The following is a 21,638-nucleotide window of genomic DNA, read 5'->3' on the forward strand; positions in this document are numbered from 1 at the left end:
TGGACAGGTATTTCACTAAAGAGGATATAAATATGGTAAGTAAGAGCATGAAAAGATGTTCAACATCATTAGCCATTAGGGAATACAAATTCAAACCACAATAAGGTGCTACTATGATTTATTAGAATAACTAAAATGAAAAATGCTGACAATTTGAGGTGCTAGTGAGGATAAAATGTAACATGAACCCTTATACTTTGTTGGAGGAAATGCATAATAATAAAGCCTCACTCTGGAAAATAACCTGACAATTTCTTATACATTTATCATATGACCTGGGTATTTACCTTAAAGAAGTATAATCTTATGTACATGAATGCTTATGGCAATTTTTTTCATAATTGCTCAAACCAAAAACAACCTAAATGTTCTTCTAAAGGGTGAGTAAATGAACAAACTAATGATTTACCTATATAGTGAAATATTATATAGCGATAAAAGAAATGAACTACTAATACAACTTGGATGAATCTCAAAGGCATTATACTGAATGAAAAAAGCCACTGTCAAAAGGTTATGTACTGCTTGAGAGACTCCTAACTCTGGGAAATGAACTAGGGGTGGGGGAAGGGGAGGTGGGCAGGAGGTGGGGTGACTGGGTGACGGGCACTGAGGGGGGCACTTGATGGGATGAGCACTGGGTGTTATTCTATATGTTGGCAAATTGAACACCAATAAAAAATAAATTTACAAAAAAAAAGGTTAGGTACTGTATAATGTTATTTATATGACATTCTCTTTTTAATTGAAATATAGTTGAATATAATATATTGCATTAGTTCTAGATATGCAATGTAGTGATTTGACAATTATATGCATTACTAAATGCTTATCACAACAAGCATATTTATTATCTGTCACCATACAAGTTATTACAGTATTATTGACTATATTCCCTAAGGTGTATTTCTCATCCCTGTGAATTCCTTATTTTATAACTGGCGATTTGTACATCTTAATCCCTATTTTGCCCATCCTTCCATTCCTCCCTCTGGCAATCACCACTTTTCTCTATTTATGAATACACTTCTGGTTTTGTTTGTTTGTTTTGTTTTTTAGATGCCACACATAAATGAAATCATATGGTATTTATCTTTTTCTGTCTGACTTTTTCACTTAGTGTATTACCTTCTAGGTCCATCCATGTTGTTACAAATGGCAAGATGTCATTCTTTTTTATGACTGAATAATATTCTGTTGTATATCACATTTTCATTATACCATTCATCTGTCAATGGATACTTAGGTTGCTTCCATATCTTGGCTATTATAAATGATGTTTCAATAAACATAGTGGTGCATATCTTTTCAAAATACTGTTTTGGTTTTCTTCAAGTAAATGCCCAGAAGTGGAATTACTGGGTTGTATGATGTTTCTATTTTCAATTTCCCGAGGCACCTCTATACTGTTTTCCATACTGGCTGCACCAATTTACATTCCCACCAACAGTGCACAAGTGTTCCTTTTTCTCTACATCCTCACCAACACTTGCTATTTCTTGCCTTTTTGATACTAGCTGTTCTTACTGGTGTGAAGTGATAGCTCTTTGTGGTTTTGATTTACATTTCCCTGATAATTAGTGATGTTGAGCATATCTCTTGGACATCTGTATGTCTTTCTAAAAATGTCTATTCAGATCCTCTTTCCATTTTTTTTTTCCTCTTTCCATTTTTAATCATATTATTTGTTTTTTTGGTGTTGAGTTGTGTGGGGGGTGGAGGAATGGGCAAGTAGGTGAAGGGGATTAAGAGGTACAAACTTCCAGTTATAAAATAAATGAATCACAAACTTCCAGTTATAAGAGAAATAAGTTTAATAAATAAACCACAAAATAAATAAATAAATAAATAAATAAATAAGAGAATTATAGCATAGAGAATATATAATAATTTTGTATTGTGACAGATGGTAACTATATTTGTGGTGAGCATCTTGTGATGCATATCATTGTCAAATCGCTATGTTGTGTATCTTAATAAATACAATATTGTATGTCAACTATACTTCAATAAAAAATAAAGTGTACAGTTGTGTTTTGTTTATTTACAGAATTGTGCAACCATCACCACAATCTAATTTTTACAAACAAATTTTTAAAAGATTTTATTTATTCATCTGAAAGAGAGAAGTATCAAGAGAGAACACGAGCAAGGAAGAGGAACAGAGGGAGAAGCAGGCTCTCCGCAGAGCAGGGAGCCAAACTCAGGGCTTGATATAAAATGAATCTGGGTTCCTAAGTAGTTAGAGGAATTAATGGTGACCATTGACATTGACACTGAGACGCAATGACTTGAAGACTTAATTTTAAAATTATTCCAATAATTATTTATTCACCACATACTATGAGCCAGAATAGTGACTGTGCTAAACATTCAGAATTCAGTGGTAAACAAAAAAAAAAATGACTTAATTTCTGCTATCATAAACTTAAAGTATTTATGGCATTATGTGCATAAAAAATATGACACAGTGTTACAATAACCTTGGTCTTCCTGATGCTTCATGGGATAGAGGTTGGTCCGGGAGCCGCAGAATCTGGAACACTGGCTGGACTATGGTGCCTTCTGCCTTCTAACTGAGGACAACATCAAAGCACAGGAGTGTTTTCAAAAAGCCCTTTCTCTCAACCAGAATCATATCCAAAGGTATGGGTGAAAGGGAGATGAAGAATGAGTAGGAGCAGATAAGCTTTTATATGAAATATTCTTGGTTCCATGACTGTGACATGGGACCATGCTGTTAATTATGTTGGTGGTCTCTTCTCAGCTTGTTGCTCTGTGGTGTCCTGGCTGTCCTGATGGAGAACTACGAGCAGGCAGAAATTTTCTTTGAGGATGCTACTTGCTTGGAACCAACTAATGTTGTAGCCTGGACTCTACTTGGTATGGTATTTTCCTGTGATATAAATTGTGTTTTCTTCCATTATAAGATTCTCACTTTCTCTTTTCATTCTGTAATGGCTCATCACGTCCTTCTTACACTTTGGTAAAAATATGGGAAATACAAGTGAAATGTTGCAGTTCTTAAGTTTATGGTGGTGGAAAACTAGTCACATTTATTTCAACATCTTTATTTTTTCAGGTTTGTACTATGAAATTCAAAACAATGATATTCGAATGGAAATGGCATTTCATGAGGCCTTCAAACAACTTCAGGCACGAATGCTACAGGCACAAATAATGAAGCAGAGGAGCATTGGTACTGTTGAGTACATTGAAGAAGGAGGGAAAGTAGAAGAATCCAGTTTAGGCCCTTGGGGAATCACTAATGGTTCTTCTGCAACAGCAATTAAGGTGGAAGCCCCAGCAGGTAGGACCAGGAAATGGAAATAAGTGGCTATTGGGAAAAGTAATGGCCTTATGAATAGGACATGGCACGTAATAGGTATTAAATAATTGTCAAATGAATCAGTAGACAGAGTTTTGAGTTGTCCCAGGGATACCAGGAAAGACTCCTTCTAAATAATTCCTCATTCATATGAATGAAAGTCTGAAGCTTTTACTGTTGCTATTTGGGTTTTTTAGTCTTAGAGAATTTACTGTTTCTGTGTATACATAAGAGGGGTATCATTGTAGAAGAGTTAATTTCTTTCATTTTCCCCTCATTTTCTTTAACAACATTCTCAATTTCTTTGTGATTATTTTTCTTTTTTTTTTTTTTTTAAGATTCATTTCTTTATTTTAGAAAGAGATTATGAGCAGGAGGGGCAGAGGGAGAAAGAGAATCTCAAGCAGACTCCACTTTGAGCACAGAGCCAGATGCCAGGCTTGATCTCAAGATGCTGAGATCATGACCTCAGGTGAAACCAAGAGTCAGACGCTTAGTGGGCTGTGCCACCCAGGCACCCTCTCCCACCCTTGTGATTCTTAAGTTTATTCATGTTTTTATAAACACACACACACACACACACACACACACACACACACACACACACATATTCCCTTTTTCCCTGTTCTTCATTGCCATTCTCCTTTCCTCCATTTTAGGAAATCAATCATTCTTATGTGTTTAATATGTGTGCCTTTGTTTAATATGTATATGCCTTTCTTGCATATGTTATTTTGTTTATGTGTTATTGCATATTGTTATTTTATGTGCATGTATTTTTAATAGTTTGAGGTTTAATAGTTGAATTGACATTTCATAAACTGCACATATTTAACACATACAGTTTTATATGAATATACCCATGAAAACATCACCACAATCAAGTTAATGAACATACCCCAAATCTCCAAAACTCTCCTTGTGCCCATTTTAAAAAATATATTTTATTTATTTATCCATGAGAGACAGAGAGAGAGAGGCAGAGACACAGGCAGAGGGAGAAAAGGAGCCTGCTGTGGGACTCGATCCCAGTCCCAAGATCATGCTCTGAGCCAAAGGCAGATGCTCAACCACTGAGCCACCCAGGCATCCGTCCTTGTGCCCATTTGAATCTCTTTCTCTGGCTCCCATTTCCAGACAACCAACCACCAAGTCTCTCTCTGTCACCATCAATGAGCTTGCATGTCTAAAATTTTAGAAATTTTCTAGAATTCTAAAATTCCCAAAATTTTCTAGAACTTCTAGAATTAAATAGAATTGCACAGTATGTTCTTTTTTCACTAAGCACAACTATTTTGAGATTCAAACATGCTGTTGCCTATATTAGTATTTCATCCCTTTTTATTGCTAAATAGTATCCCATTATATGGAGATACTAGAATATGTTTATCTATTCACCTATTGATAGATATTTAGAGTGTTTCCAGTTTGGGACTATTAAAATAAAGCTGCTATGGATATTTGTCTACAAGTATCTTTATAGGCATACACTTCCATTTCTTTCAGTTAATACTTAGGAGTTGAATTGCTGGGACTATGGGTTAGCAGTGTGCTTTTAATTTTATTTTTTTCTATTTTTAAAAAATTTATTTAAATTCAATTAACATATAGTGAGCGTATTATTAGTTTCAGAGGTAGAGTTCAGTGATTCATAAGTCTTCTATAACACTCAGTGCTTATTACATCATGTGTTCTCCTTAATATCCATCACCCATTTACCCCTTCCTCACACTCCCCTCCCCTCCAACAAACCTCATTTTGTTTCCTATGTTAAGAGTCTCTTATGGTTTGTGTCCCTCTCTGATTTTTGTATTGTTTTATTTTTCCCTCCCTTCCCCTGTGCTTCTGTTTTATTTCTTAAATTCCATATATGAATGCAATTATATGATAATTGGCTTTCTCATATTGACTTGTTTTGCTTAGCATAATACTCTTGAGTTCCACCCATGTCATTACAAATGGCAAGATATCTTTTTTTGGGGATGGCTGGGTAATGATATATATATATATATATATGTATTTTTGTGTGTGTGTGTATACTATATATATATATATATATATACAATATATACAATATATATACAATATACATACTATATATATATCATCTTCTTTATGTATTTATCTGTCAATGGATATCTGAGCTCTTTCCATAGTTTGGCTATTGTGGACATTGCTGCTGTAAACATTGGGGTTCAGGTGCCCCTTTGGGTCACTACATTTGTATCTCTGGGGTAAATACCTAGTAGTTCAATTGCTGGGTTATAGGGTAGCTCTATTTTCAATTTTTTGAGGAACTTCCATACTGTTTTTTTTTCCAGAGTAGCTTCACTAGCTTGCATTCCCACCAACAGTGTAAGAGGATTCCCCTTTTTCTTCATCCTTCCTGACATCTGTCATTTCCTGACTTCTTAGTTTTATATACTTTTAATTTTCTAAACATATGGGGAATTTTCCAGGTATCTTTGTTTTTTATCTATAATTTAATTTCATTGTGGTTAGAAAACACACTTTGCAGATTTGAATCCTTTTAAATTTATTTTGATTTGTTCTGTGATCCAGCAAAGGATCTATCTTGATAAATGTTCCATATTCACTTGAAAAGAATATGTATTCTGCTGCTGTTAAGCATTCTATAGAATTTTAGGTTGAATTAGTTGATACATTCAACTCTCCTATATCCTTTGTAGTTTTATGTCTTTAAAGTTTTGTTGTAATAGTTCTTCTTGCCTCATATTTCCTTTAACTTTATATTTGTTTTTGTTTTTTTTATAAATGGTGTTTTTTTTTTAACTTTTATTTATTGATGATACTCACAGAGAGAGAGATAGAGAGAGAGAGAGGCAGAGACACAGGCGGAGGGAGAAGCAGGCTCCATGCACCGCGAGCCCGATGTGGGATTCGATCCCGGGTCTCCAGGATCGGGCCCTGGGCCAAAGGCAGGCGCCAAACCGCTGCGCCACCCAGGGATCCCTTAACTTTATATTTGTTTCATATTTAATTTTATTTGGATTCCATCCTTGAAAATGATGCTAAATAGGCATCCAGTTTTATTTTTCTCTATATAGGAAAATACAATTTTTCTCAAAATTATCTATTAAACAACTGTCTTTTCTGTTTTGTTGTAAAGTATATGTCTCCAAGCTTTTTATTCTGTCTTACTGGTCTGATCTTAAAACAATATTATATCCTTTTTATTGCTATGGTGTTGTAGTGTGCCTTAAAATCTGGTATATTAGGTTCTCCCATTTACTTGCCTCCCATTTTTATATCTGACTTGCCTATTAATGGACTTTATTTATCTATATGTATTTTTAAAAATTTCTTTAGAGCACTTTATTTTATTTAATATGCACTAAAAATATTTACCTCTTAGTTATGTCTAATACTTTTACTGAGTAATCTACTGTCTGAACTGCAGAAGTTGAAGTTTTAAAAAAGGCAAATGATTTACCACAAATCTGTTGACACCTGAAAAACATCTAATGGCAAGTCTTCTGTTTTGGTCATTTTATATTCTAAGGTGTCCATATAAAAGTAGGACTAATTTTTTTAATCTAACAAAAGAGAAGCCTGTACACAGTCTGAAACACACATCTTAGATCTGAGCATCACAAATAAAGAGAAGAAAAATGAAACCAAGCCAAAGTGGTTTATCTGCCTCAGGCACTGAACTCAGGTTACTAAAGGTGGGTTTATTCCAGTAACCATTCAAGTGGGGATTGGCTCATTTTTAGGATTTACTTCCAGGCCTCTTCTGAGTCCATTAAGCCCCCAGTCAATGCAGATGTCCCACTTGATGGACAGATGAGTAATCTAACCCCACTGGGTTTATTTCAATAGTTTGATATGTGATAAGCTGCTTCTGAAGATTTTCTGAGAAGTCTGTTCTCTATTAAAATAAGAACCTCAAAATATGAATGTGAACTTTTTCTAATGTTATAGACAACATATATTACAAATCCACTCTTATAGGAATATTAGTAAGAATACAAATTAGCTTAAAAAACAGGCTCATGGGCAGCCCGGGTGGCTCAGTGGTTTAGCACCGCCTTGAGCCCAGGGCCTGATCCTGGAGACCCAGGATCAAGTCCCATGTCGTGCTCCCTGCATGGAGCCTGCTTCTCCCTCTGCCTGTGTCTCTGCTTCTCTCTCTCTCTCTTTCTCTCTCTGTCTCTCTCATGAATAAATAAATAAAATCTTAAAAAAAAAACAGGCTCATCTATATGTATTTTATAGTGAGTTTATCAAGTACATAAACAATCCAGTTGAAGTTTTTATTTGGACCTTACTGAACTTATTGATTATTTTAGGGGTAACATCTATGTTATTAAATCATTCTATCCAAGTATGAGGAAGGTCTTTCCATATCCTCAGATCTTCGTCTGTGTCCTTTATTAAAGTTATAGCATTTTCTCCAATGAGGCTCTGTTTAAGTAATTCATAATAACCTTTTGGATAACACTGCTACCATAAAGAATCTTACTTTAATTTTATTTTCTCATTGGTTATTGCTGGTATTTTTTAGTGTATGCTATTGATTTTGACATTTTATTTCTTTTTAAGATTTTATTTATTTATTTATTCAAAGAGATGCAGAGAGAGAGACAGAGACACAGGCAGAGGGAGAAGCAGGCTCCATGCAGAGAGCCTGACGTGGGACTCGATCCCAGGACTCCAGGATCATGCCCTGGGCTGCAGGCGGCGCTAAACCACTGCACCACCGGGGCTGCCCGATTTTGACATTTTAGATTTTAGTGTATTCTGTTGTTTTTAGATTGAATTTGTATATGTCTCTTGTTTGACTTTTATTGATTCTAGTAGATAATTAATTGCATTGTTTTTTTCTAGAATATGATTATCATATTATCTGCTAATAACAATAATGTTAGTGTTACTTTTTCCCTCCCAATCTTCATACTACTTATGTTTTCTTACTACCTCCAATAATATATTACATGTTAGTCATGGTGGTCAATTGTATCTTCTTTCCGATCTCAATGGGAATGAATTTTAAATTTGGCTATTAAATATAAAATATACTGTAAACTCTGTCAAAAAACATTTATAGAATTAAGGAGATCCTTTCTATTCCTAATTTTCAAAGAGCTTTTTTTATTCACAGCTGTTAGACTTTATAAAATTTTTTTCTGCATTAGTTGAAAAAAGTAAAATAATTTTCTTTATTATTTTACTATTTTATTATCATCTGTGCTGTTGAAGTTATGTATATATAATTGTATTCTTATGTAGAAATACTATATAATGGTATGCTCTTATGCAGCTCTTCCTAACTCTGCATTCAGTGATGTAACATTGGTTGCTTGAAATCAGCTATGATAGGCAAACACTACAAACCAGACTTCATACATATTCAAAAGCCAATTGTTGAACATTTACCAGCTCACTACTTGATATATAAGAAAACCTCAAGTATTTGTAAATTAAGCAGTACACTTCTAAATAACCCATAGATCAAAGAAGAAATCACAAAATAGTTTGAACTGAATGATAACAAAACAAATCAAAATTTGTAAGATGAACTATATTAGTTCCCAGAGGGAAATTTCTAGCTTTAAATGCCTCTATTAAAAAATAAGAAAGATCTAAAACCAATTATCCAAGATTCTACCTTAAGAAGCTAGAAATAAATTAAGTCCAAAGTAAGTAAAAGGAAAAAATAATAAAGATCAGAGTAGATGTCAATGAAATGGAAAATAGACAAGAATAAAGAAAATTAATGAGGCTAGTTGTAGATTCTTTGAAAAGATCAATTAATAGATAAATCTGATTATGAAAAAGAGAAGATACATAGTACCAATATCACAAATGAAAGAGGGGACAATACTGCAAATCTTATAAATATTAGAAAGATAATAAGGGAAATTATTAATAATGTCAACAAATTTAACAACTTGTATGAAATGTAAATACCTTGACAGACAAACAAAGCTTAATCAGAAAGAAAGAAAATCTGAATAATCAAGACAAAGAAAACTCGAGGCCTACCCCATTCCTATCATAAACTTAGAAAATATAAGACGGAATACTTCCCACAGTTTGACCATAATTATCACTGTCATATTCAAAATCAGACAAATCCATCCCAAGAAGAGTACACACCAATAGCCTTCTTGAACCTGGACATAAAAAATTATTAATATTACTCCATAAATTTTAGCAGCATATATAAAAGATAACATATCCAACTGAAGGAAGTTTGATCTTACATTTGAAAATCAATGTGATTTACCACTAGAATAGCTAATTTTAAAAAAAAATGATAATACTAAGCAATGGCAAGTTTATAAGAGTAGCTGGAACTCTCAAACATTTTTGGTGGGAGTGCCATATGGTAATAGCCACTTGGAAAAACCGCAGTTTAAAACAAGTTAAACACATATGTGCCAGCAATTTCACCCTAGCTATTTACCCAAGAGAAATGAAGACATTGCAAAGATTTGTACACAAATGTTCATAGCAGATTTATTTATAGCAGGCAAAAACTGGAAACAATCAAACTGCCTATCAATAGGTGAAGGGATAGTAAATTTTCTCGTATCTACACAATCAAAAACTACTCAACAATAAAAAGAAACAAATTACTGATATATACAACATGGATAAATCTCAGAAACATTATGCTAAGTGAATAAGTCAGATGCAAAAGAGTACATATTATATGATTCCATTTAAGTGAAATTCTAGAAAAGGCAAAACTAATCTGTATTGACAGAAAGCAGATTAATGGTTGCCTTGGGCTGGGAGTTGAGGATTAACTTCAAAGAACACAAGAGAGCTTTTTGGGGTGTTAGAAATCTTTCATATCTTGATTGTGATAGTGATTACCTAAATGTATACATTTGTTAAAATGCACTGAAGTATATATTTAAAGGGGAACACTTTATTATATATAAATTATACCTCAAAAAATTGAATATTAGTATTTTTCATTAAGATCATCACGTACTCTTCAGTCATCAGTCTGAAGTATTTAACCATTCTCTTTCCTTAAATACAGTGTAGCATTGCCTCCTACATCTCCCAACAGTTTGGGTTTTCTTTGTTAGATTCTCTTGTTATACTCATTACATGTAATCATCTCCCAATAATGTAGTTTACTTTCTAAGAGTTCACCTGCACTCACATTTTCCATTTACTGATAACTCTCAAATCTCTATATTTAGCCCTAACATCCCTCTAGAACCTAGGAGCTGGATTTTCTTTCTTTCTTTCTTTCTTTCTTTCTTTCTTTCTTTCTTTCTTTCTTTCTTCTTTCTTCTTTCTTTCTTTTTTTTTTTTTTTTTGATTTTTATTTAAGGAGCTGGATTTCTACTAGTAAACTCAACTCCTCATCTCCCAAATTGATTTTACATTGCTTTATTAAGCACCCAAGATCATGATCTCAGAGTCATTTCTGTTCCTCTTCCTTTCTAGATTGAACTTCTAGAACTTCCCTATAGCGGGTTAATTCTCAAGACTATCTAGTTCTCTTTCAAAAGCTTCTTGTGGGATGCCTGAGTGGCTCAGGGGTTGAGCATCTGCCTTTGGCTCAGGGTATGATCCTGAGTCCTGGGACTGAGTCTTGGATTGGGCTCTGCCTGTGTCTCTGCCTCTCTCTGTATGTCTCTCATAATCAAATAAAGTCTTTTTAAAAAGGCTCCTTGCATCTTCCCTTTAAGCTTCCACACGATTTTTCATTACCAAATATCCAGATTGTTGTGACAGCCTTACTAAAACCTCTTTGTCCTCATCTGTATTTTTTTCTCCTTGCTACAAAATACCACTTTTCATCTTTTAATTTTTCTGTTTAAAACCCTATTGTTTTCTCCTTTTGCCTACAGAAGAAAAATCCTAGCATTAAAATATCAGTACAGTCTAGCTCCGACCTGTCTTTCCCTTAATTTTCTCTAGGAAACCCTCAATACCCACTAAAATAATTAGCCTGCTACTTCTGTGTTTTTGCCAATAGCATGGTCTCAGTATTAAACGCACCTCCCCCTCTACCTATCCAACTTTCAAAGCCATATCTTTTGCTCTAGCTGAGGGTGACCTCTTCTTGGGAGGTCATCTGGCACTGGTCATTTCCCGCCTGGCATTGCTTTTTATTTTTATTCATCATACATTTATTTATTTGAAAGGCAGCAAGGCATGTTCAAGAGCTTCAGCAAATTATTTAACTTCTCTGTGATTCACTTTGCTTAAAGGAGCATAGTGAATGTTTTGTGAGATTATACATTAAAGTTATTAGTACAATTTTTAGTACAATTCCTGGCATATAATCATGCTCGAATATAGCCACTAATGATGATGATGACGATGATAGTGGTGATTTTTGAACACTAAGAACAGAATTCCTGTCCTTCAGGAGTTTGAATTTAATCTAAAAATATATTAGCTTTCTCATTTAGATCCTTAACATTCTGGATTTAGCAAATAGCTTTTGTAATAAGTATTTCTTTGACATGATCATGACTCAGGCTAGCAGCAGGGTTGGACTAAGGGTCATAGTTATAGAAGCTGTGCTGTCAATTTGGCTTGAACTTTTTAAATTATTCAGAAATATAAAAAGTCTGGGGCACCTGGCTGGCTCAGTCAGTGGAGCATGTGACTCTTGATCTCAGGGTTATACGTTTGAGCCCCATATTGGGTGTAGAGATTACTTAAAAACAAAATCTTTAAAAAGAAAGAAATATAAAAAGTCTATAAAACAGGTTTATCCCTGCAATATTTAGGAAATATGCTTCTGGGATCCCTGGGTGGCGCAGCAGTTTGGCGCCTGGCTTTGGCCCAGGGCGCGATCCTGGAGACCCAGGATCGAATCCCACATCGGGCTCCCAGTGCATGGAGCCTGCTTCTCCCTCTGCCTATGTCTCTGCCTCTCTCTTTCTCTCTCTCTCTGTGTGACTATCATAAATAAATAAAAATTTTAAAAAAAGGAAATATGCTTCTTAAACTTTGAAAATAATTATATTTTATATCCTGTAATAACCTTTTAATATCTAATATAGGAAGGGTTTTTCTTTCCTTTTTTCTTTTTTATTTATTTTTTTTGGGGGGGGTTCTTTCCTCATTAAAGTTTAATCTATTTAGGACCATCCATTCTAGATGACTTTCTTGAAGAATCCTCCAAACTGCAGTCTGACTCACGAGAGCACATTATATCTACACAATCTCAGGATCCAACTATCAGCCAAAAACCATCCAACATACTTCTCAAGGAGATGCCAGTGAAAAAAGGTACTTAGGAATAAAGATTTCCACTTGAAAGAAGGGCATAAACAAACTAGACAAGGATGAAAATTATTATGATGACCAATATGGCAATCTTAACTTGTTTGAAGTTGATTATTTGTCATATTGCCTAAGTTCCTTCATATGAAGTTAGGTTCTGATAATCTGAACTCTGTAGTGCAACTCTCTCAATAAGCAAGGATTTGTATTTAGCTCGGAGAAGAGGCTAACTACAGACTTATGATTAGAATATCTACAGGTTGTGTTTCACATTCAGGAAGATCTGAATACTTTTAATAACCATTTTATTTGGTTGTGACATGAATTTGCGACCACCAGTAGTCTAACCTTGAGCACTTTTGAGATCTTTGGGCACTGTTGCCCTAAAGGAATCTATTGCTTTTCAGACCATAACCTCTTTCATATATTAGATCAGAATTTTCTCCTTGCTATCTTGGTAGTAATGTAGCTCACTGCCTGAGCTTCTGACATTTTTTTCCTTTACATCTAATCATCTCTTCTTTTAATATAATATTTTCAGAAACATCAAAATGTCAAGATTCATCAACCGTTTTGTATCCTAGCCCTTATGGTGTTTCCCAAACTCCTGCCACCATCTTCATGGAGACCATACGTTTCTTGATGAAAGTCAATGCTGTGCAGGTCAGAATATTTGGGAAAGGGCAAGTAGATGGAAATATTTTAGTGAACTACTCCTTCAATCCATACTGGTATCTTTCCAAGCTTTAATATGTATGATGCAGAAATCAAATATGCTTTTGAGAGTATACTGTAGGCCCAATGGTATGAACATCCAAATATGAACCACTCTCTACAGAGAGCATCAGAAGACCATACTGCAAATCTGTTCCCTCAGAATACCAGCAGAGCAAAATCAGACTCTAAAGGATATATATTTATTATCAGAACTCATATTATGTGAGTGTTGGGGGTTCACAGGAGCCTAATCATATACCCTTCTTCCTTTCTAGGTTGTAAACAATTATAAACACATACATGATACTATATGAGGGAATAAAAATATTATTTTTTTATTTGTATAATTAGGCTGGAGATGTGACTAGCCTCAGATTTGACTTACTTATGCAGTCATGGGTAGAGCTACTGGAGAATTGTCCCTTCCTCCAGAGAAGAAGAGCGTCCTGTGAGGTCTGCCTACCATATGGGAAACAAGAAATATATCTGTGAAGCAAGCAGTAGGAGAAAGAGCAAAATGCAGTAGCCAGGAGACTTGGCCTTGATCCTGAAGAGTGCATGTTCCACTTAAGGGTGGAGTAGGCCACATTAAACAGGAGCTTTTAACACATTTCCCAATAGAGAAACAGGCTTTCTGTCTCCCGGATTAAATAAGTCACTATCCCCGCCTTCTCCAGGGCAAAGAGCCAGAAATGTATGTAGAGGGAACAGCTCCAGAACCTCTTCTTACTATTTTTCTAAGAAGATGTAAGTGTTAATGGGAGTTGGGAGAAGAAAAGAAGGGCTCTTCCTTCTGCTTAGAAAGTACATCTGACTTTGTCAAATTCGCAAGCCTTATATAGCATTAAAAACAAAGAATAGCCCAAAGTATAAAACTGGCAAACACAAATAAGAGTTTTTCAGAAACAGGTATTTATGTTTCCAAGACCTTGAGTTTAGAATTTTAGAAAAGGAGGTTTTGCCTCACTGTCAGTTTTCTGAATAATTACAGCTGCCTGAAAAAGTTACCTCATGTGTCAGTGGGGTGGTTAATGTGTTTTTTATCTGCTGCATAATAAATATATGCAAAAACTCACCTAGTATGCTCACCAGCAAGACCAGAATTGTGCAGTACTGCAGATTTTTCACTTTGAAATGTCTACATCTTGAAATGTCTACACTTTGAAATGTCTACATCTACCAGGTAGAATACCTGGTAATGGACCCATGATGTGCTGAATCTTTATAATTCACCTCTAACCTTTTGAGGTTGATAATCATTTCATTTCTTATTTGTTATTATCAGGGACATAATATTCAACTGCAAGAGCTAATACAGCTATTTACATATTCCTTATAATCTAATTTTTCCTTATAGTATGTGCAAAGAGTGCTTGCACATGAGCTGTTATGCCCTCAAGGAGGCCCCAGCTGTGAGTATTACTTGGTGCTGGCCCAGACCCACCTTCTCAAGAAGGACTTCACCAAGGCAGAGGAATGCCTTCAACAAGCAGCTCAAATGGACTACCTGGTAATAACTTTTGCTAGAACATCTTGAGTATAGTTTGGAGGGAGGCAAGCAGGCTTTCTTAAAGGTGGTGATTCCATATCACAGATAGATTTCTGGTTACCAGAAGTGGAGGTCATCAACTTTCCGTAAACTAATTTATTTCATTCTGTTCGTTTTTCTCAAGCAGTTATGAGTTTTGCAAGGGGCAGAGAAAAGGATAAGGAAGGATACCTCTTTAGGGCAGCCCTGATGGCCCAGCAGTTTGGCGCCGCCTTCAGCCTGGGGTATAATCGAGTCCCACGTCAGGTTCCCTGCATGAAGACTGCTTCTCCCTCTGCCTGTGTCTCTGCCTCTCTCTCTTTCTCTCTCTCTGTCATGAATAAATAAAATAAAATTTAAAAAAAGGATATCTCTTTAGCAGAGAGCTGATCTATTTCAAGTTTTCCGGACTTCTTCTGTTTTCATATTGTGAACATTCTCTTGGTTTGTTTGAATGTTTTTCTTAATATTTACCCCAAAGACAAAATAGTTTTGAAAAATGCAAGAAAGAAATGAGGGGGCAGACCTAGAAAAATACTCCCCCAGCCCAACTAAATGGCCCTCTTTCTAATTGAGTGCTATTAGAAAAAGAAAGGACTTAATTTAATTTAAATTTTAAACAAAGATCATTAATGTACTTTTAAATACCACCTCATCCCAAGTACTACTTATTCTTTACTTTCTCAGAACCCTAATGTCTGGGGTGTGAAGGGCCATCTCTATTTTCTAAGTGGAAATCACGCTGAAGCCAAGGCATGCTATGAACGAACTATTAGTTTTGTAGTGGATGCTTCTGAGATGCACTTCATCTTCCTGAGACTGGGGCAAATCTATCTGGAAGAGAAAGAGGTGAGGCATAGAGGATGGAGAGTAACCATGTAAATAAATCAAGTCATATTACTCAGCCATTAGAACGACAAATACCCACCATTTGCTTCAATGTGGATAGACTGGAGGGTATTATGCTGAGTGAAGTAAGTCAGTCGGAGAAGGACAAACATTATATGGTCTCATTCATATGGGAAATATAAAAAATAGTGAGAGGGATTATAGGGGAAAGGAGAGAAAATGAGTGGGAAATATCAGAGAAGGTGACAGAACATGAGAGACTCCTAACTCTGGGAAATAAACAAGGGGTGGTGGAAAGGGAGGTGTGCGGGGGGATGGGGTGACTGGGTGACGGGCACTGAGGGGGGCACTTGATGGGATGAGCATCAGGTGTTATACTATATGTTGGCAAATCGAACTCCGATAAAAAATATACAAAAACAAATAAATCAAGTCATGATCTGGAACCTGACCACTGTTCAAGCATTAACATCCATCCATGTGGACCAACATAGTAATATGATATTGATACTTTTATATCCAAAGGTAAAGTGACTCAACCAACATCAGATAAACTAGTAATTACTAGAGCAGGATTCAAACCCGGGCAGTCTAATATTGGAGTCTGTAGTTTTAACCATTACGATAGAAAGTTGTGTAGAACACAATAAATGTTGTTGTAGTTAATATTTAAGCTAACTTTCTTTTACTATCAGTATTGGAAACATTCTTAGCTTTACTTAACTAATGGAAAATGTCAAAAGAACTTCTTCAAACTTCTTCCTTAACATGAAGGTTTATATTTAATTTAGCTGAGGCTAACCTCATTCCACAGGGAACTCTAACTTAACTCTATAGCAATTACTCTCCATTTTAGAAATTACCCCAAGATCTTCTAAAAAAATTTTTTTGTCCTTCTCTGATTGACTTATTTCACTCAGCATGATACCCTCCAGTTCCATGCACGTTGAAGCAAATGGTAGGTATTTGTCGTTTTATGGTCTCATTCATTTGGGGAATATAAAAAATAGTGAAAGGGAATAAAGGGGAAAGGAGAAAAAATGAGTGGGAAATATAAGAAAGGGAGACAGAACATGAGAGACTCCTAACTCTGGGAAACGAACTAGGGGTGGTGGAAGGGGAGGGGGTGGTGGGTGGAAGGGGAGGGGGTGGCGGGTGACTGGGTGACGGGCACTGAGGGGGGCATTTGATGGGATGAGCACTGGGTGTTATTCTATATGTTGGCAAATTGAACACCAATAAAAATAAATTTATAATTTAAAAAAAGAATTTTTTTTGTTATGGGAAATTTCAAATACATACAAAGTATGGGGCACCTGGGTGGCCCAATCAGTTAAGCATCTAACTCTCCATCTCAGCTCAGGTCTTGAGCTCAGGGTTATGAGTTCAGCCCCTGCATTAGGCTCCATGCTGGGCATGGAGCCCACTTATAATACAAAAAAAAAAAAAAAAAAAAACAAACCCAAAAAAACCAAATACATAAAGTAAACAGAATAGTAGAAATGAACCAACATGGACCCATCATCCCATATCAACAATTATCAACATTCTATTTTTTGACTCTGTGCTTTTGTTTTGACTTCATTCCATTTCTACCCCCAGAACACCCAATTCTCTATTTAAAATAAAACAATAGCAGCAACAAAAAGTTGTGATGCCTTATAATTTAATTTTTTAGTCTTTCTGAATGTTTCCTGTATTACTAAGCACTAAAAAGAGATAAACTAGCAAACCATGAAGAAACCTAAAGGAAGCTTAAATACATATTAGTAAGTGAAAGTAGCTAATCTGAGAAGACTACATACTGTATAATTCCAACTGTGTGACATTCTGGAAAAGGCAAAACTATAGAGACAGTAAGGAGATCAGTGGTTTTGAGGGGTTGGGGAAGGGAAGTGATGAATAGATGGAGCAGAGAGGATATTTAGGCCAGTGAAAATACTCTAATAATAGATACACGTCATTATATCTTTGTCTAAACCTATAGAATGTATAATGCCAAATGTGACCATGGACTTTAGGTGATAATGATGTAGCTTCATCACTTGTACAAAGGTACCACTCTGATGGGGGATGTTGATAATGGGAGAAGCTATGCATGTGTGGCAGCAGTGGGTATATGAGAAATTGCTGTATTTTTCTCTGCTTTTCTGTGAACCTAAAACTGCTCTGAAAAACTTATACCTTTAAAAAAATTGAGTGCTCATTTAGAGATTGAGATTGAGATTTTGAGTACAATTACAGAAGCCCCATAATTATCCTAGCAATATAGCATTTAAAACTTCCAGAAGAGCAATAGCTTAGTGGTGCTTTCTTTCTACAGTATGAAAAGGCAAAGAAAACCTATCTGCAAGCCTGTAAGAGATCACCTTCATGCCTTACCTGGCTGGGACTGGGAATAGCCTGTTATCGGGTAAGAAGATGAAGGCTCAAGAATAGGCCTGTCAATACAGCAGACCTTGATTCCTTGGTCTTCCAAGCATCCTGGGAGTTTTTTGTTTTTGTTTTTGTTTTTGTTTTTGTTTTGGCATCCTGGGAGTTTGTAATGTTGGTGGGAAAAGTTACTTTTCAAAGGTGTTCAGTAAACTCAATAGTTGATCTGTACTATAAAAATAAAACATTCTTTAAAAATCCCACATGTAATCCCTCTCTAGTCCTATTCTTACAGCTCCAATTCAAGCCTCATCCCTGCTTTATCTGCTAGGGTGATCTCCTGTCCTACCTCAATCCATCTCCCACATTTTTATTAAAGTGGTCTTTAAAATATGCAAATATTATGTTACTCCCCTACTTAAACTCTCCAATGGCTACCCTTTGTTTTAGAGTAAAATTCAGGGATCCCTGGGTGGTGCAGCGGTTTAGCGCCTGCCTGTGGCCCAGGGTGCGATCCTGGAGACCCAGGATCGAATCCCACGTCAGGCTCCCGGTGCATGGAGCCTGCTTCTCCCTCTGCCTGTGTCTCTGCCCCCCTCTCTCTCTCTCTGTGACTATCATAAATAATAAAATTAAAAAAATTTAGAATAAAATTCAATATATGATTGATGCCTAGTCTTTAGTTTTATTATTTTATCTTCCCAAATCTCTTTTCTCCAGCCATACATGCATACTTAAGAGTTTCCTGACCACACCACACTCTCTTGTGCCTCCATGCCTTCATATATGATATTCCTTTTATCTGGAATGTCTTTCTTCACCTCATACATCTAATAGACTATTTATCTTTCAAGATTCATTTTAGTAATGTTTCCTCTCAAAATCTGTCCTTTAATTCCAGGGTAGAATTATTCCCATTTTCCTATGTCCCTCCACTAGATCTATATATGCTTTTATTATAGAAATGTTTATTCTGTATTGTAACTATTTATGTGTTTGGGCTTTCGTTTTTTTTTTTACATATGTGTCAGTGAACTCTTTGAGGGGTTGTATTTTATCTTTTTATTCACTTACTTAGCATACTACCTGTCACAGAATAAATCCTTAGCAAGTATAATTGATTGAATAATATTGGTTGAATAATGAATCAATATATTGATTCAAAATGGAATCAATATCTTAGAGACATTTAAAATGTGGACCAAAATATGGGCATTGCTGAAAGGCCATTCTTCATATTGTCTCAGGTCTAGAAACTCATAATTTTCTTTGCAAAACAGAAAAAACCAAAGAGCTACTCTACTGGGGAGAGGAGTGCCTTATTTCTTCCTTAGGTAATCTTTTGGAAAATTTTACAAAATTTTGATATCCCTTTGTCCAGATAGGGATATCTGGACATATGATATCCCTATGTCCAGAGGATAGTGAGCATTCTAGAGCCTGAATAATGTACTGATTGCTCAAGATTGTACTATTAATAACTAATTTTAGCATTTTGATGGGCTGATAGGACTTTAACCTTAAGAAAAGGATGCACAATGTAAAGGAAGAAACAATACATGGATCTAACAGCCTACTGTGTTTGGGGAAATCACTGAATGATGCATACACAATAGTGAATACTTCTGGTTTTCCAGTTCTGGCACCTGAAGCTCATGGATGCCTTGATGGAACTTCTGTAGAGGAAAGAAGGGAGAGAGGGATGTCAGTTGAGAGCCTAGCAGGCAGGACTCCAGATTTCCCTACCTGGATTTTTAATCCAAGTTCTTATTTTAACAGGTTCATATATTGGGCTACCACATAAGATTTTGTTTGAAGAAAGAGTTCTGAGCTAAAAATTTTATTTTTTTCTGAGCTAAAAATTTTAAAAACAGAAAACTGTTTGTATAGGTCACATTACCACTGTTATTTGGACATAGTGTTTTAAGCTAAACTAACTCCAGCTGGCTTAAGGGAAAACTGCTCTGGCTTAACTCACACTTTTCTTTTTCTATCAAGTTGGAGGAGTTTACAGAGGCTGAGGATGCTCTCTCTGAAGCCAATGCATTGAACAACTACAATGCTGAAGTGTGGGCATATCTGGCTCTGGTCAGCCTGAAAGTGAGTGTTTATTTACCTTACACAATGCCCTTTTAGGGCAAAGATATGAGGAAGTAAGTAAATGGTCATCAATTCATGATAGTTGAGGTTTAACGAGCTTTAGATGTGGTCATTATACTGATGATGAAGGAGGGGCCCAGTCTGAGAAGCACTTGGAATGTGCTCAAAAAATGATATACTCCCATGTGTTTGTCTGGAAAGGGGATTGTAGAAATGAGAGCAAGCCATTTGGGCTTGTTGGTTACAGGTGAGCAGGAGTGGGATGGGCCAGGGCTTATTGCCAGCTGGGGTTCTTTTTTTAAAAAATTTATTTATGATAGTCACACACACAGAGAGAGGCAGAGACATAGACAGAGGGAGAAGCAGGCTCCATGCACCGGGAGCCCGACGTGGGATTTGATCCCAGGTCTCCAGGATCGCGCCCTGGGCCAAAGGCAGGCACTAAACCGCTGCGCCACCCAGGGATCCCAACCAGCTGGGGTTCTGGGTTGGGTGGGCTCCCTGTGACATTTTCAAGCTGCTCTGCAGGCTCCAGACAGGGTGTGCTAACCAAGCCCAGGCTTGTGCATCCCCTTCCTCAATATGAAGTATATGATAATCAGAGTATGACCTAGGGTTGGGGTCAGGAAAGATGAATCAAGGAGTCATTTTGACTTTCAAACTTATTATTTAAGAAACTCATTTTGTAAGGCTATAGCTGCCATAGATCGTGGTTCCCCTGATGGGTCTGAGTAAAGTAAATTGAAAACCTTCTGGAACCTAGATTTCATTAAGAACATTAGTGATTCATATGAAGAGGTCAAAATATCAACATTTACAGGGGTTTGGAAGTTGACACAGCCTTCATGGATGATTTTTGAGCCATTTAAGTCTTCACTGGAGGAAGAAAATGCAGATTTGGTGAAAACAGCAAGAGAACTAAAATTATAAGTGGAGCCTGAAGAGGTGACTGAATTGCTATAATCTCATGAAAAAACCTTTCACAGATAAGGAATTGCTTCTTATGAATGAGCAAAGGAAGTAGTGTCTTGAGATGGAATCTACTCCTGGTGAAGATGCTGTGAAGGTAGTTGAAATAACAACAGAGGATTTAGAATATTATACAAACTTAGTTGATAAAGCAGTAGCAGGCTTTGAGAGGATTGACTCCAATTCTGAAGGAAGTTACTGTGAGTAAAATACTATCAAACAGCATCACATACTACAGAGAAATCATGCATGAAAGGAAGAGTCAATTGATGTGGCAAACTTCATCACTGTCTTATTTTAAGAAATTACCACAACCACACCAAATTTTACCAACCCTCACCTGATCCATTAGGAGCCATCAACATTAGGGCAAGACCCTCCACCAGCAAAAAGATTACAATACACTGAAAGCTCAGATGATTCTTAACATTTTTAGCAATAAAGTATTTTTAAGTTAAGGTACATACATTTTTTTTAAATGTGATCTAGCATTGCTCACTTAATAGACTAAAGTATAGTGTAAACATAACTTGTATATGT

At 36.0% G+C, this 21,638-nt stretch overlaps 1 protein-coding gene across 12 annotated transcripts in view; it reads left to right on the forward strand.

Annotated features, from left to right (window-relative positions):
* CFAP70 (cilia and flagella associated protein 70) overlaps positions 1-21,638 on the forward strand; it is a 94,789-nt gene that overhangs the window by 61,803 nt on the left and 11,348 nt on the right. For 9 of the 12 annotated variants that reach the window (XM_041750847.1, XM_041750855.1, XM_041750851.1 and 6 more), the window contains 9 exons: positions 2,513-2,646; positions 2,768-2,883; positions 3,083-3,310; positions 12,422-12,568; positions 13,104-13,225; positions 14,637-14,789; positions 15,495-15,656; positions 17,980-18,069; positions 20,028-20,129. In XM_041750847.1, the coding sequence (XP_041606781.1) occupies positions 2,513-2,646; positions 2,768-2,883; positions 3,083-3,310; positions 12,422-12,568; positions 13,104-13,225; positions 14,637-14,789; positions 15,495-15,656; positions 17,980-18,069; positions 20,028-20,129 (1,254 nt within the window). The other 3 variants (XM_041750850.1, XM_041750852.1, XM_041750858.1) reach the window with 3 other exon arrangements.

The sequence above is a fragment of the Vulpes lagopus genome, chromosome 3, assembly GCF_018345385.1.
Source record: "Vulpes lagopus strain Blue_001 chromosome 3, ASM1834538v1, whole genome shotgun sequence".
Taxonomy (NCBI): domain Eukaryota; kingdom Metazoa; phylum Chordata; class Mammalia; order Carnivora; family Canidae; genus Vulpes; species Vulpes lagopus.